This window comes from Gaeumannomyces tritici, assembly GCF_000145635.1.
Source record: "Gaeumannomyces tritici R3-111a-1 unplaced genomic scaffold supercont2.3, whole genome shotgun sequence".
Classification (NCBI taxonomy): Eukaryota; Fungi; Ascomycota; class Sordariomycetes; order Magnaporthales; family Magnaporthaceae; genus Gaeumannomyces; species Gaeumannomyces tritici.
The window spans coordinates 4,277,893-4,292,538 of NW_008804547.1; the positions used below are offsets into that span (position 1 = coordinate 4,277,893).

General features: G+C 58.7%; 6 protein-coding genes across 6 annotated transcripts; 4 read left to right on the forward strand and 2 right to left on the reverse strand.

The window, feature by feature from the left end:
- Positions 1-174: 174 nt before the first annotated feature.
- On the forward strand, positions 175-1,167 carry GGTG_06545 (hypothetical protein; the record flags this gene model as incomplete). The annotated part of the gene is made up of 4 exons (XM_009224364.1): positions 175-271; positions 346-767; positions 852-1,027; positions 1,093-1,167. The coding sequence occupies 4 exons, from the start codon at positions 175-177 to the stop codon at positions 1,118-1,120; spliced, it is 723 nt and encodes a 240-aa protein (XP_009222628.1). The 3' UTR covers positions 1,121-1,167.
- Positions 1,168-2,301: 1,134 nt separating this feature from the next.
- GGTG_06546 (hypothetical protein) lies at positions 2,302-2,868 on the reverse strand (the record flags this gene model as incomplete). The annotated part of the gene is made up of 1 exon (XM_009224365.1): positions 2,302-2,868. One exon carries the CDS (start codon positions 2,866-2,868, stop codon positions 2,302-2,304), a length of 567 nt encoding a protein of 188 aa, XP_009222629.1.
- A 1,397-nt stretch (positions 2,869-4,265) lies between these two features.
- On the reverse strand, positions 4,266-7,442 carry GGTG_06547 (hypothetical protein; the record flags this gene model as incomplete). The annotated part of the gene is made up of 1 exon (XM_009224366.1): positions 4,266-7,442. One exon carries the CDS (start codon positions 7,440-7,442, stop codon positions 4,266-4,268), a length of 3,177 nt encoding a protein of 1,058 aa, XP_009222630.1.
- Positions 7,443-8,025: 583 nt separating this feature from the next.
- Positions 8,026-9,507, forward strand: GGTG_06548 (hypothetical protein). Its single transcript, XM_009224367.1, has one exon. It carries the CDS (start codon positions 8,322-8,324, stop codon positions 9,054-9,056), a length of 735 nt encoding a protein of 244 aa, XP_009222631.1. The 5' UTR covers positions 8,026-8,321; the 3' UTR covers positions 9,057-9,507.
- A 2,232-nt stretch (positions 9,508-11,739) lies between these two features.
- On the forward strand, positions 11,740-13,245 carry GGTG_06549 (hypothetical protein; the record flags this gene model as incomplete). The annotated part of the gene is made up of 5 exons (XM_009224368.1): positions 11,740-11,863; positions 11,951-12,115; positions 12,153-12,295; positions 12,380-12,810; positions 12,906-13,245. The coding sequence occupies 5 exons, from the start codon at positions 11,740-11,742 to the stop codon at positions 13,243-13,245; spliced, it is 1,203 nt and encodes a 400-aa protein (XP_009222632.1).
- Positions 13,246-13,841: 596 nt separating this feature from the next.
- Positions 13,842-14,015, forward strand: GGTG_06550 (hypothetical protein; the record flags this gene model as incomplete). Its single annotated transcript, XM_009224369.1, has 1 exon — positions 13,842-14,015. The coding sequence occupies one exon, from the start codon at positions 13,842-13,844 to the stop codon at positions 14,013-14,015; it is 174 nt and encodes a 57-aa protein (XP_009222633.1).
- Positions 14,016-14,646: the final 631 nt, after the last annotated feature.

Consider the following 14,646-nt stretch of genomic DNA (forward strand, 5'->3'; position numbering starts at 1 on the left):
GGTTCTTCGGGAGATGATGGCGTGCGACATATGTAAAGGACGTCGGCCAGAATCCCATTGCCCATGGAATCGCCGTACTCTGGAGCATCATCGCTACAGGAACACAAACGAAGAACCCTCTCTTTTGCCGTGTCTAAGCCTGCAACTATCTCCGTGGAATAGCCCCCTTTCACCATGAAGACGACCGTGCTTGTCATCTCGGCCCTGAGCGCCCTGACGGGGACTTATGCGGCCGTCAACGAGCCTTGCTACAGCACCGGAGGCCGCGCAGGTGAGCAGAGCCCTCGCACCACCGCCGACGCGGCCCTAACCACTCACAAACCCTCCCCCTCCCTCCCTCCACAGGCGTCTGCGTGTCGACCTCGGCCTGCAGCAGCGCGGGCGGCACCACCATCAACGGCACCTGCCCCGCCGACCCCGCCGACATCAAGTGCTGCAGCAAGCCGTCCTGCGGCTCGTCGTCGGCCGGCAACTGCCGCTGGGCCTCGGACTGCGCCGGCTCGACGGCGTCCAACCTGTGCCCGGGCCCTTCGGACTTCAAGTGCTGCTCGTCCGCGGCCCAGGGCTGGGGTGGCTACGGGAACCCCGGGTTCCCGTCGACGTCGAGCGGCTGCACGGCCACCGCCATCAGCGGCGCCATGGAGATCGTCGCGGCCTGGCCCGGCCGCGTGCGCGAGATCGGCTGCATCAGGGGCTGCGCCTGCGGCTCTGGCAGCGACCACTGCTGCGGCAAGGCGACCGACATGATGTGCTCCGACGCGGGCGGCGTAAGTGCAGCGGACTACCTGGAGGGGGCTGAGATGTGCGCGCCTCCTTGCTAAACTGACTGACATGTTCCCTCCCCGGTACAGACCGCCACACTCTCCGGCCGCGAGATCGCCGAGTGGGTGATGAAGAATCGAGCGACTCTCAACCTCAAGTACGTCATCTGGGGCCAGAAGATCTGGGAAACGAGCCAGGACAGCGTCAAGTCGTGGGCCAGCTGGAGGACCATGGATGACCGGGGAGACGTCACGGCGAACCACTGGTAGGTAGTACTCACATGACATATACATATCTAGATTAACTCGGTGCTGACTAGCCACTGTCCAGGGACCACGTCCACGTTAGCTACAACTAGCGGGCGGGCGGCAGCGCGGCGCATCGTAGCGCAGCCTTGTCGGTGGGCTGCTCGAGTGACACAGCCGCGCGTGGTGGAGACTCAGATCCTATTCAGAGCGCGGCAGTTCGTTGATTTTCTGCCGGCGGGGTTCGCCGCGTAGGGATTCAAGGCTGCTCGAAGCGCTTGTCGCTTGGATTTATGAACAGCTCTCTTGCTGGCTTCCCATGCCTTTGGGCCTTGTGTGGTGTGGTAGAATCTAGCATCTCTCTGACAGGAGCCTTTTCCTCACCGGCAACATTAAATTAACTTCCGAGTTCCTCCTACCACTGAGAAAAAAGTAGTAAATAACACGGAGCCTTTCGGGGATCGTAATAGGCTGAATCTGCCATGTTCTCGGAACGAGCCTCACCTTAAGTGAATTGAACAACGAAGTAAGCTACGTGGGAACTCATGGGTTGACGGCCCTGCGTGACACCGCGGAGTGACAACACGTATCTCTCGTGAGTATTTCATGAAACGATCAAAGGTATCGATCCATGTCACCTGCTAGTAAAGGTTCAGGGTTAGAATTCATGTGGGCATGGATATTTACACAAAGGTACTTCGAGTTAAGGCAGCTGGTATAAAACTAATAACTTGGGAGGAGAGAGGGTTCACATCTTTTCGTGGCGTCTCTGTCAGACGCCAGGACCAGCGCTTCCCACAGACTCGATCGTTGAGAGTTTTGAGGAGTCCTTTAGGGCAAACTGTAGGAAAGATGGCTGTCGCGTTGCTGGTTCCGATGGGCACGGCCTGTGGTGTTGATAGCCTTCTCAATTTAGGGTAATGTTCAGCCTGAAGAACGGAGATATACTGACCGGTTAGTCGCGAGCCGAGATACCGACACTCTCTTGGGGGCCTCTATGGAGACACTGGTGTTCATCCAGTACGGTCTATCAGGCAGCCATCTTTTCGAAATACGACTGCGAAGCATGTCCAACCGGCTAACGTTGGGATCCTTTGTCGTAAGTTATTTCGGTTTAATTTGTTGGCCGTTGTTTGTCACCTCAGCCGCACGGTGACAGAAAAAGAATTTCTGCGAAGGAGATAAATGGAATTAATACGAGAAAGCAGACTTTGCAATGATTTGGCGGCGGGCGAGTTGCATAGGACAAAGCGAACCGACCGTTGAGCCGGGAATTTAGATATTAATAATTATGTTACCATTTCACAACCCTGCCATCCTCCAGCACACTGGTGCTTACGGCGGCGGCCCCTTCTTGGCCGTCCCAGACGTTGTCCCATTGGGACTCTGCGCCAACATGGCCCTCCTCTCCCTGCTTCGCCGCCTGCCCCTCCTCCGCGCTCTCCTCCGCGCTCGTATCCTCCTCCCAGAGGCTCCAGCCGTCAACATACTCCACCGGGATGACGTCCTCCGGTGCCACCTCTCGCGAGAGGGTGGACTTCTTCCTCGGCCGGTACCTGAGCGACCGGATGTGATCCGCGGGGCTGGGCTGCTTCGCCAGGACATCCTCGAACCTCAGGCCCATCTCTTGGAGCCGCGAAAACATCTCCCGGTTCTGCCGCCTGCAGGCGGAGTCGTGGAGCTCTCCCCGGCTGCGGAGATGGTCAAGGAAAGCAGAGGGCGGCGGCGGAACCCACTTGCCCTGTCCGTCCATGTGGACGAGGGGCTCGGGGGCAACCTGGTTGCCACCGACGCGCTTCAGGTTTGCCTTGAGCGCATTGCGCTTGGCCTCTCGCAGCAGGTCCCGCTTTACATAGGACATGGTTGGCGCCTACAAGGATGCAATTAGCTGGATGGGTACCTTGAAGAAGCATACTTGTGTGCACTGGCGCTGTTCACTAGAAGGGTGAATCTGAGGAATCTTACCGAGTATCTTGGATGGAGCGAGAAACTAGGTTCAGCGGCCGGCCCAAGCCGTCCAGAGTCGCTTTCCGAAACCTAGGGAGGCTGGCAGGAGTCTGATTTGTGGGTGTGTCGATATTTAGGCTTGGCCGACTTGGTCTTGAGCCTCCGAAACGTATCTGGGAGACCGTAGAAGGGCGGCTATGATTATGAAATCCGCAATAAAGAGAGGTGGCAAAATATCAAAGGGGCTTCGAGAACTGGAAGCTCGCTTGCAGGTTTCGAAAATGGAGCAAAGAAAGCAGTATGATTGGTGCGCAAGCGTGCTTGTAGAAAGTCTGGTTCTGGTTGCTACTTTCTGGTCTACAGGAGGTAGAGCTTCTGCGGTGGGGGCTCTCGCGCGGGGTTGTTTGGGGCTCTCCAGGCCGCGAGGAGGAAAGCGCGGACGAGGTAAACGAGGGCGGCCTTGGTCTATCTGAGGGACTGGAGAGAGGAATGGTAGAAACTCTGGCTGTTCTGCGCAAAGATTCGGGAGGTCGAGGAGGCGAGGTGTCGATGCGCAGGCGGCTCGTGAAAGCAATATGGCTTGACGAAGATCTGCTTCTGCCAGTCTGGTGTTTATAAGAAGAGGAAAAACAGAGTTAAAGGATAGGTAGAGAGAGCTTGGACCGGTCGTGGGTGGGAAACAAAACGCGTGACGGAGAAAATGCGGATGGATAAAAGGTTCCCCAGACGCGGCAGACGGAACAGGCGGCAACCGCAGGTGTGTTTCGTCGATATTTTGAACTAACCCGAGGGAAGAGCGCCCGTCGTCTGAGGAGGCAGGTGTAAGTGAGCTGGATCAAGCTCGCCCAATCAGCAAACAAACAATCAGCAAAGAAACAAACGGCGGCGGCGCACAACCCCGCGGCTGGCCCGAGAAAAGACGGCCGCAACACTTGGAGAAAGCATCTGGTTTTAAATACACCTCCAAGGTGACTCAGGGCGGAGCCGTTCACCTGTTTGCACCTTCATCTGATGCGTTCGTCGGACATGATCGTAAGGCATCCACCCGTTGGCCAGTCAGAGCTGAGTTACAGACGAGACCAGTCCTGATTTGGAGGTGACTGCATTCGAGGGCAACAGAGAGGAGTCTGTGATTGGACTTTCAGCCAAGCGTGTTGCTTTGTACAGATAATACAGAAAATGAATCTACGGGATATGCCCAGTTTACCTGCGTCGAGCCCATATAAAGCCAAGAAAAGGAATCGGCCCGATCCAAAGTGCTGGAATTGCGGGCCAGATGCGCTCTTGTTTGAGGCATGATGCAGTCGTTCACTAGAGCTCCTCTCTAGAGCGCCTGAGGAACAGCGCCAGCAAAGCCCGCTGCTTCTCCTCGGCCGCTTTCCTCTCCTTGTCCTTCCCCGCGGCGGACTGCGGAGCCCTGCAGACGCCGGCCTTGACAAGAGCCTCGGCAAACCGACGCTCCTTAGCCTGCCTCTTCTCAAGAGCCGCGATGGCCTCTGCAACATCCCTGCCAGGGCCCCTGCGGAAGCTGAGCGAGCGCCGGGCGACTGCCACGGGGGAGCGAGCGCCGGCTCCCCCGCCCAGGGACGACCTGAGCGCCTCCATATCCGCTCTGCCGAATGGCGAGAGCTCGGCGAGCACCTTTGCCAGAGTCGACATCAGGAACACAAAGGAGATGTTGTGGTTGGGTGCTGACGCCAGGATGTCGAGAACTGCTGTTTTGTCGTCCTCGTCCTGCGTGTGGTTTAGCATCGCGCCACCGCTGCTGGCGCCGGGGGCGAGCGAGGGCAGAGATGCCTGCTCGATGCGCGTCCAGAGCGATATAGGGATGACGCCATCGGTAAGGCCACCGAGGAGCAACAGCAAGACCTCGGTCACTGCCTCGAGTCTCTGTATCGTAGGTACTTCAGGCTCAAACGCGTCGGCGATGTTCTTGTCTAGGTCGAGCATGTCAATGATCGAAGCGGCCAGCTCGTTCCGGCGCGGATCGACAGAAGACCCCGGTTCAGCAAAGGGCCATTCTGGCTTGTCCCTCGGTAGCTCACACCCTACGAGCATTTGCTCGTCGGCGAGGGCACGCTCGGTAAGCGTCTCGACGGCCTCGGTGAGCTTGAAAAGCTCTTTTGGGGCTGCACAGCGAACTTCCTGTTCGTACGGTATTGAGCCAACTTTGGTGCTCCCCTTACCTTCGTCCTTCTTCTCTGACAGCCGCCCGACGAGAGTCCGGATTCCTCCATCCGGCACACGTATCAGCTCATCGATTGACCGACCGATGCAGGTGGGCATCCAAGTGGCGCGCACCGGGATGAAGTGGTCTCGGCCTTCTTCCACCCGCAGCACTAGGACGTCGTCGAGCGAAGCCTGACCGTCGTTCAGCCGTGTGCAGAGACTGATCTCGTCCACCATCATCTCGACCACGGCCTTAACGGTCTCCCCGGGCTCAAGCGTCACCTCCTTGCCCAAGTCAACAGCCTCGGAGTCTTCCGCCTGTTCCCCTAGATCCGTGTGTAGAAATATGGTGGTGAGCCACTGTGCGTCGCCATCTTGCTCGTCTGTTGTTGGCTTCCCGACAAACGAGAAGCGTGCGGGAACGCGGCCCGTGTTTGCGAGGGTCATGGAGACCTTCTTCTTCTTTAGAAAATTCACTTCCCCAAAGTCGATGGCGTTATCAGCCAGATCTGGGCCCAACGGCTTTGTCGCGCCGTCTTGTCGGTCGGCATGCTCCATCACGATGGTTATCGCTGGTCGGCCCTCGTTTTCGGCACGATCGAGCTCCCGAGCCACATCTGCGAGAACCTTGGCCTTGAGCTCGGGGACGGCGGCATCATAGTCCAACGTAAATACTGAGATGACAGGCTTGTGATCCGATGACTGCACACGTTGATGTGATGTATATATATCGAGATGAATGTGATCATGGAACCCTTCCTTCGTGATGACATCGTCCCCGGACTCTTCGTCTCCATCCTCGTCGTATTCGTCGTAGTCGAACACTTTGCTGCTACCTTGGGCGGGCGGGTGGTCGCCATCATTGTCTGGGTCGTAATCGAACAATACCTCGTCGTCGTCGGCGGCATGATCGATGCCTCGAGACTTCATGTCCTCGTCCTTTTTGCGGGCATCCTCGGCATCCTTGATCTTCTGTTCGTAACCATCCTTGTCCTTCCTGGTCCTGTAGAGGATCCGATCGCACCAACTGGGCGCCCGCTTCTTCTCACTCGTATCGAAGAGCCCAACGGTGCCCACATCGTACTTGTACGAGGGCAGAAACGTGATGGGCCCTTCTCTCCAGCCCTCGTGGAATACTTTGCCCTCCCTCACCAGCCGTCGGAGCTGGTCATGAGGGAGCAGCGAGTCCAGCGTTGCCTGCAGCGATGCCGGGTCTTCTGAGGGGTCCGGCATGAATTCGTCCGGATCTGGAAGCGAGAGGGAGGAGTCGTCTCCATTGGGGTCCATATTGGGGTCCATGGTGCTCCGTGATTTGGCCGAGCCATCATCTGTGAGATCGTCACTGCTTTCCGAGCTGCGCAGAACGATGGGGTCCTCCCCGCTCAGGGCTGTGTCCTGGGAGCCCTTCCTGCTGAGGCCGTACTCGCCCCTGGTGTGGAGCATCAAGAGCCTCCGGATGTCATCGCCCGGCAGCCCGTCCATCCTGAAGTTGAGATCGCCGAACCAGAAGGCGAAATCCTCGTCACCGATCGTTTCTGGCTCGGTTCCGTTGCTGCCGGGGAAGGTGACAGGCTTGAACTGCGCCCGGCTGAGAATTTGGCCGACATCCCAGATCCGGCGATCCAAGTATGTGGCATCATGGCCGCTAGCGAGGTGACAGTTGATGAAGGTCATGCGCGTGGTCTCTCCAACGACAATACGCGCGGCCACAGCGCCCTTGTTGCCCATATATCCAAGGAGGCCAGTTCCAACTGTTGTCAAACTGACGTTGCTGACGGACGGCGCAACATCTGGGGAGGCATAGACCAGTAGTAACAGGCCAAGCAGTTGCTCACAGGCAACTAGCTCGTAGCCCTTCGGCAGAGCCGCCTCCAGTGCCACCTTCCACTTGTCTATTGTGCCTGGGTCCGAGTATACAACGCCTCTCATGTACTGGGTGGCGAGGTTCAGGTCTTCCACTTCCTGAAGCCCAAGCACATAGAGACCAACCTTCTCTCCGCCGACCAGGCGGATCGCGTTGGGGTCGGCGTCAAGGCTGTCGGTCGTTTCCTCCCTTTCGATGGCGGGGTTGCGTGCGACGTCGAGGGTGGCAAGCCTCTTGTCAATGCCCTTGCCGGACACGAACCAGTTCGCGAGATCCCTGTCCGTGCCCGCACAGGCGGCGACGTTCCATGTGCCCACCTTGACGCGCATTCGATGTGGTCGGATGTATTCAGCACGGCGCGCATGGACGGCGCGGTGGAGGGAGAGCGGGCTCGAGGTGATATCGGCATTGTCGCCAGCGTCGGCGGGCGGGTCGGGGCTTGTGGGGGACGCCATGGTGAACAGAGGTACGCAGGCGTCCGAGGACGCAGATGACCGCTGCGGTGGGCGTTGTCGTCGAGCTCGGGTGGGTTGAGGGCGGCGAGGGCGGCGAGGGCGGCGGGGGCGGCGAAGGGTGATAAAATAGGGGAAACGATGGTTCAAAACTGGGGTCTCGCCCCTTCGATAGATAGGTTGCTGGGTAGCTATGACTGGCAAAGAGGACCGGCGTCGTAGACGACCAGCGCAGCTCTGATAGTCCAAGGCTTGGCGCCATTCACCATCATGACGCGATGGCGGGGTTCCAGTCAAGAGAAGACGCGATAATTCGACATGGCGGTAATTGTATTTCTGCCTTGTGGTCTGTAGTCTCGCGCCTGGTTGTGCCTAGACATGCGCCGCGTTTTGTTGGTGGACTTTCAAGGCAAAGGGCAGAAAGTTAGGGAAGCCGGCGGGACGTGTTGACAAGGGCATGGCACCTGTGACGTCTCGCTGGGGCAGCCTGGCGGGGTCAGCATGAATCGCACCAGAGTTAATCGACCCCACAGTAGGTGCAGCTCCAAGCTAGCGTCCAACCCCAGTCACCACCCACCAGGCGCGTCTTCGCCATTCATCGCAGGCAGCTGTCGTCGACGGCGCGCAACAACGACTGGCAACTAAGCATATACAAGCCGAGCAGCCTCACCCGCAGTACAAGAGTCTACAGGATCCCTACCGAGTGCTCCGTCTCCCCTGCACCCACCCCACTGAAACGTTACCTGCGTCGGGTAAATCTGCCTCCTTATACTCCGAACCACGTCCGCTTCGTCCAACCCGCTAAGAAACTGCTGCTGGGCACGGTTCGCGCTGGTAGCGACCATCGTCCACGGCGCAAGCCCGATCCCGATCCCCGCAGACATGAGCCGCGCGACACCCCGCAAGTCGCGGCACCGACACAGCGCCAGCGGTGGCGGCGGCGGCGGCTCCAAGGCGACTGCAGTGGCCACCGACTACGAATCCGATGCGGCCCAGTACATGGAGGCGCGAGTCGACGCACCGCAGGTGCTGCAGCCGAACCGGACAAACACCGAGATAAACCTCAAGGTGCTGCAGCGCTACCTGCCCAGCATCCAGTCCATCGCCTCCATCGCCGCCAACGCCGTCGTCTACACGTTCGACCCGGCCACCAACGCCTGGGACAAGTCTGGCGTCGAGGGCACCATGTTTGTGTGTGACCAGGAACCGCTGTCGCTTGGCGGCTCCGGCAGCCTGCCGCGCAGCTGCGTCTTTGTGCTGAACCGCCGGGCCCTCGAGAATGTCATCATCGACCTGGCTGTTGTCAACCACTACGAGATCTCGGCCGAGCTGCTTATGTTCAGGCTCGAGCAGCCAGCCGAGAAGGTCCTCGGGCTGTGGATACATGCAGACCAGGACGACACGCGGCAGAGCAATGCCAGCATCATCGAGGAGCGCTGGAAAGGGGTGCGTGATGCCGGCGAGGTCGCTATGGGGCCTCAGCACGGCAAGACTGTCGGCGCCATCGGGGCAACAGAGGAATCACTGGGCCCAGCAATGCAGGCTATTGGCCGCAAGCTGAGTCTCAGCGACTTGTTTGGACGGACAAAGGATGCTGCCCATGATCCTGGCCCATAGACTTTGCTTCATTGAAGACAAGAAAAATGAAAATGAAAATGAAAAAAAAAAAAACCATTTTGGGAATATGCGAAGCTCCCATACTTGGCTGCCTTGGGCTATGGGCCCTATCGTTGGCACTCCTACTGTCTACTTCTATAACCACTATCAGCTCATTCTAAAAGCATGGCATGGGTCGCCGCCGCAGACATCAGATAGCACATGTAACCACCCAGGCATTGACCAAGCCATCTGGACAGCGATGAGAGGGGCGTGCCCCCATCTAGTGTGTGGGTAGGCAGCGGTTTTCCTAAACAGCAGAGGGTGGTCGGGCCAATGCACACTCAAAACTGAATATACAACCCCAAAGTAGATACCACACCATCCATTGCAGTACGTTCTCGCTCGGGACCGCAGAAGAACTGCAAGTAAACTATGACCCCTTGAGTCTAGTTTAGGCGAGGGCTTCCGATGATATAGGACACGGTCTCTTTATTAGTCATAGGATCTTCTTTTCACAATTCCCTCGCGGCCAAGCGAGATATCGGGTTCCAGGTATCCTCAAAATGTCCAGCCAATACCTCCCCGTACTTTCAAAAAAGCGCTCACGGACAAGGGAAACGGCCGAGGGCTATGGCTCTATACCGAGAACTCGAATGCCGCCGCCACGCTTTGATGCGAATGGTTCGCCACAGCCCCCAGGAATTGCTCCGAAATGTAAACCCCGAGCTACTGGCCAGCATTGCCCTTCTTGTCGACATATACGTGTATATCTGGGGTATTTCGTTCTTCCCTGGTATGATATCAGCAAGCTGGAATTAACCCTTGCAAAGAAGCCTATGACCTAGTCTCGCTGAGATTGCGCCCTCGCACGACTCCACAGCAGCTCGTCAAGATACAAGTGCGCCTTTCCTAGTGACAGTCGGGTAGCAAGCAGCAACGGGGGCGAAGGCATCTCCTAGATGGCTGGGGCCTTGCAGGACACGGATTCAGTATGGCGCGGCGACTGTGGGTTGACCATGTACATGTGCATGTGGACCAATGTGACTTCCGAGTGCAGATGCGAGCAGGACAAAATGTGGTGTTGACATCTGAGGAAGGTTATCAAGCCGGAGTAGGAAACCGAGGAAAGGAGACGAGGCCTCCTGGATAAGCTGCTTTGTCAGTGTATACCCCAGATACCTGTTCCTGTTTTAAGCCAGCGGTCGGCCTACGTGGGTACCTGGGAAGGTAAGGTCCTGTCCTTTTTCTTGGCTGTCGTGGGTAGATGCAGTATCAAGCCGCCTGCTTAGAGAAGGTGTGAGGAGCGGAGCTGGTGGCTACCGTCCCTTTATTGCCAGAGCTTTCGCATGCGGCTCACAAGGGAAACCCAGGCATACCTGACATCCCCGCCGAGCTTGCCGTCGGATGTCCGGGTATAGACTCATCGAGAGAGCTTGGGGTCATCCGGGAGGCGCTGTGACCTCCCAGTACATCAAGACCGGATCCTTGTTCGCCCCAGAGATCGGGAGACGGCTTAGCAAGAGTACCAAAAGGAAGAGGTTTGGGATGAGAGAGTGGGAGAGCTAGAAGAATCTGCAGAAGATGACGTTAAGAGTGTGCCCAGAGGTTTGGGATTTGCCGAAACCTACCGAGGGTGTTGGCGCTTTCCTGCACGCTTTGTTCGTCTCGAGAGTCTGAGCTTTGTGGCTCACTCAATGGTGAGTCTGCGGTAACCCAACGCCCGAGTTGGGTTTTTATTATAGAAGAATCTAGTCCAGAGACAGGTAAAAGACAGGGCGCTTGAGTCTGACATCAGCACGCTCCAGCCATGCCAACCATCGTTTTCAAAGCGGCCGGTGAGATATCCGCTGCGAAAACGCCTCGAGAGCCACGCACAGGCAGGAGATGGGTAACAGTTGAATATATCGACGCTACTAGCGCACGAACTCGGGAGACCCAGGAAGCTTGTTCGGATATGACCACTGATCTCGTCAGCAAAAGAAGCTGCCTAGCTAGACTCGTATGCCAGCTTGCCGTATCTACGTAGACAACAGCTGCGGCTTGCGCCTCTCCGCAGTCAACGCATTGGCATGCCTGCATCAGCTTTTCCCGTCCGAAGCGTACGTCTGATCCACCCTTTCGCAATCACACGCATACTCCCAGGCACCTTGATCCTTTCCTTGACAAGACCTGGTGATCGAGACCGTCTCGCGGCATCGACGTGGCGGTGACCTCCCCCGGAGCATCCTGGCGCTTACCCGGCGCTGCCCCCTGATGGCGACAGCTAGCCACGACAGCTCGCCCGCCACGCCAGAGATTCCGCGGCGGGAGGGCATGGGCGGTCTGTTCACCCCCTCCCCTACCCTCCCACGCGACTGATGCCAAGTCCGCGACGAGCCCGTGACGGTGACGCCGAGACCGAAGGGCGTGCTGCCAGGCGCTCTTAAAATGGACTGCGTCTGGCGGGCTTCTGACAGATCGTGAAAGCCTGTTCCACATACAATCAAGTTAGTCGAGTCTTTAACCACCCTCCTCTGACCAGACCCTCGCTCCTCGCTTCTTTCACACTCCTAGGAGCCCTTTTGCGTCGCCCTCTCAGGTTCCCTAGATTATACCCTCCTGAACTGGGATATCTGCGACATAACCCCTCCCTAACTCTCACTTTCTACTCTAGCAAGCCTCCCACACATATCTTCAAGACTAGCAAGGAGGCACCGTCGCCATGCAGATCAAGCGAGCTCTGCCCCTGGCACTCGCCGGTGCCGTTCTGGCGCAGAACCAGAACGTCAGCGTTGTGCCCCTGGCCACTGCTCTGGCTTCGCAGTCTGAACTTACCAACCTGCTTGGTGAGCTGCCCTCGAGATGAAATCGATTGTCTCGATGTGTTCAAAGGGAATAGAGAGAGCATGGCTAACGCGCGGAACACGCACCAGCCATCCTCGGCACGCAGCCGACCTTCCTGGCCCAGCTATCGCTCACCCAGAACGTCACCTTCCTGGCGCCCAACAATGCGGCCATGGACGCCTTCCTCAACGGGCCCAACGCGACGCCGGCCAACCACCAACGCCGTCGGCGTGGCCGCGCTGCTGAGCTATCGCGTGCTCAATGGCACCTTCTACGACGCCGACATCAAAGACAGAACCGTCCTCGTCAACACGGCCCTCAACCTGGCCCCCTACTCCAACATCACGGGCGGCCAGCGCGTGCTCATGAATCGCACCGACGGCAACGCCACCATCACCTCTGGCCGGATGGACATGGCCAGGATCGTCACCTCGGTAAGGGCGGCAGCCATGCATTTGCTTCGCCGGCTTCTTCCTCCTCCTTGAACGTTGATTCCAACGGAATGTCATGGCCTGCAGAACGTCAACTTCATCGGCGGCACCATCCACATCATCAACCGGGTCCTCACGGTCCCGCTCAACGACACGCGGACCATGATGGACATGAACCTGACGGCGACCGTGGGCGCGATGCGGCGGGCGTCGGTGGCCAACCGCATCGACACGCGGCGCGACGTGACCATGTTCGTGCCCAGCAACGAGGCCTTCAACCGCATCGGCAGCCTCGAGAGCAGCCTGTCGACGGAGCAGCTGGCCAGCATCATGAACTACCACGTCGTTGACGGGCAGCTGCCGCTCTACTCGGCCCAGCTGCGCAACCAGTCGGTCAACACGCTCAACGGCGCCCAGCTCACCTTCACCAACAACAGCGGCGTCATGTTCGTCAACGGCGCCCGCATTGTGCAGCCCAACGTGCTGACAAACAACGGCGTCATGTACGTCATTGACAAGTAAGTACATGTATCTTGTGCACGCACACGCCCAGCTTCTCCCCGAGCCAGATCAAACCACAAGATTCTAACCACATCGTCTCCCCCGTACGCAGCGTCCTCAACCCCGAGAGCACCTCGGCCCGCCCCGCCGCCTCGGCCACCACGGGCTCGCCCGCCTTTGCCGACGCCACCAACGGCCCCAGCGGCGTGCCCTTCACCTCGGGCATCGCCGGCCCCGAGCCCACCCAGGGCCCCGGCAACGGCAACGGCAACGGCGGCGGCAACGGCAGCGGCAACCCCGGCAGCGGCAACGGTGGCAACAACGGCGGCAACAACGGAGGCAACCCCTCGGGGGGCGCCCGCAGCGCCGCCTCCCCCTCCTCCTCGGTCGGCACCGCCGCCGCCGCCGTGGCCGCCCTCCTTGGCGCCGCCGCGCTGTTCGCCAGTTGGTGAGCAATCCTTGAGGAACGAGTCACGACGGGACTGTAGTGGGAAGAGAGGGGCTTCGCGCCAGGAGACGACGGGAGGTGGGTTGTCCGGAGGGGGCCAAGGTTAAGCCTGATGGTATAGGAGTTCGGGGACTCGGTGGAGGTGGCGACTGCTTGGGATTTCGATTCAACCCCTTGTACTAATTTTGCACGCTGCCTATTTTTTGGATGGTATACATAGCTGGGTAACTAACACTTGCGGGAACCTGCCACCACGTCCACCCCGATATGGTGAATTTGGGGATGTCAGAACATGCTACCCATTGTGCAGCCCGAGATGTATCCCCCCAAAGCCAACGGACAGGAGCAGTCCCTGCGAGGGGGAGGTTCCCATCCCGAACAGAGATGAGCCGTACCCTAAGGTGCATCACAACCCCTTGCCGGCTTTGGGGATGTCACGAGTACCAAGCGCCTACTCACCAGCAACGGAAATAGGAAGAAAAGTCATCACGGCACAACTCAAGAGGCAAGATATTCGGGGCTGATGGTTTTAAATTGACTGCTAGCGCACAATAGCCAAGAACAAGACTAACTAGAACACTCTGCAACTGGATCAACCCCATGGGTACTTTTTCGAATCCCGAAAAATACATCCCTGTCCCCCAGAACTCGCCACGAGCGCGGGTTCTCAACAAAGCAAAACAACCACAAGCACCAAGACACCAAATGAAGAGGTCGGAGCACCGGACAGCTTGGTCACCCTACCGGGCAGGGGCGGGCTGGCTATTCTGGTAAACCTGGTGCGCGTTAAATCTGGGTAATGGAAACCGCTTGTTGCACGGCAGGGCGAGGGCGGCGGGGCTGGCGGAGCCTGCGGGCCTCAAGGTCGCGCTTGGCGGCGGGGGCGGCGGCGCCTTGGGCGATTTGCTGCGCGTTATTGGCGACCTCGGAAGCGGACCCAATAAGCGAACCAATGTTAGCCGCTTTTTCGATGGCTTTACCGCCACCGCCGGTACGACCGGTACGGCCAGAACGACCGCGGCGGGGCTCGCGGGCCTCGATATCACGCTTAGCGGCGGGGGCGGCGGCGCCTTGGGCGATTTGCTGCGCGTTATTGGCGACTTCGGAAACGGACCCAATAATCGAACCAACGTTAGCCGCCTTCTCCAAGCGGTTGCCGCTACCGCCGGTACGACCGGTACGGCCGGAACGACCGCGGCGGGGCTCGCGGGCCTCAAGGTCGCGCTTAGCGGCTGGGGCGCCCTGGGCGATTTGCTGCGCGTTATTGGCGACCTCGGAAACGGACCCAATAATCGAACCAACGTTAGCCGCCTTTTCCAAGCGGTTGCCGCTACCGCCGGTACGACCGGTACGGCCGGAACGACCGCGGCGGGGCTCGCGGGCCTCAAGGTCGCGCTTAGCGGCT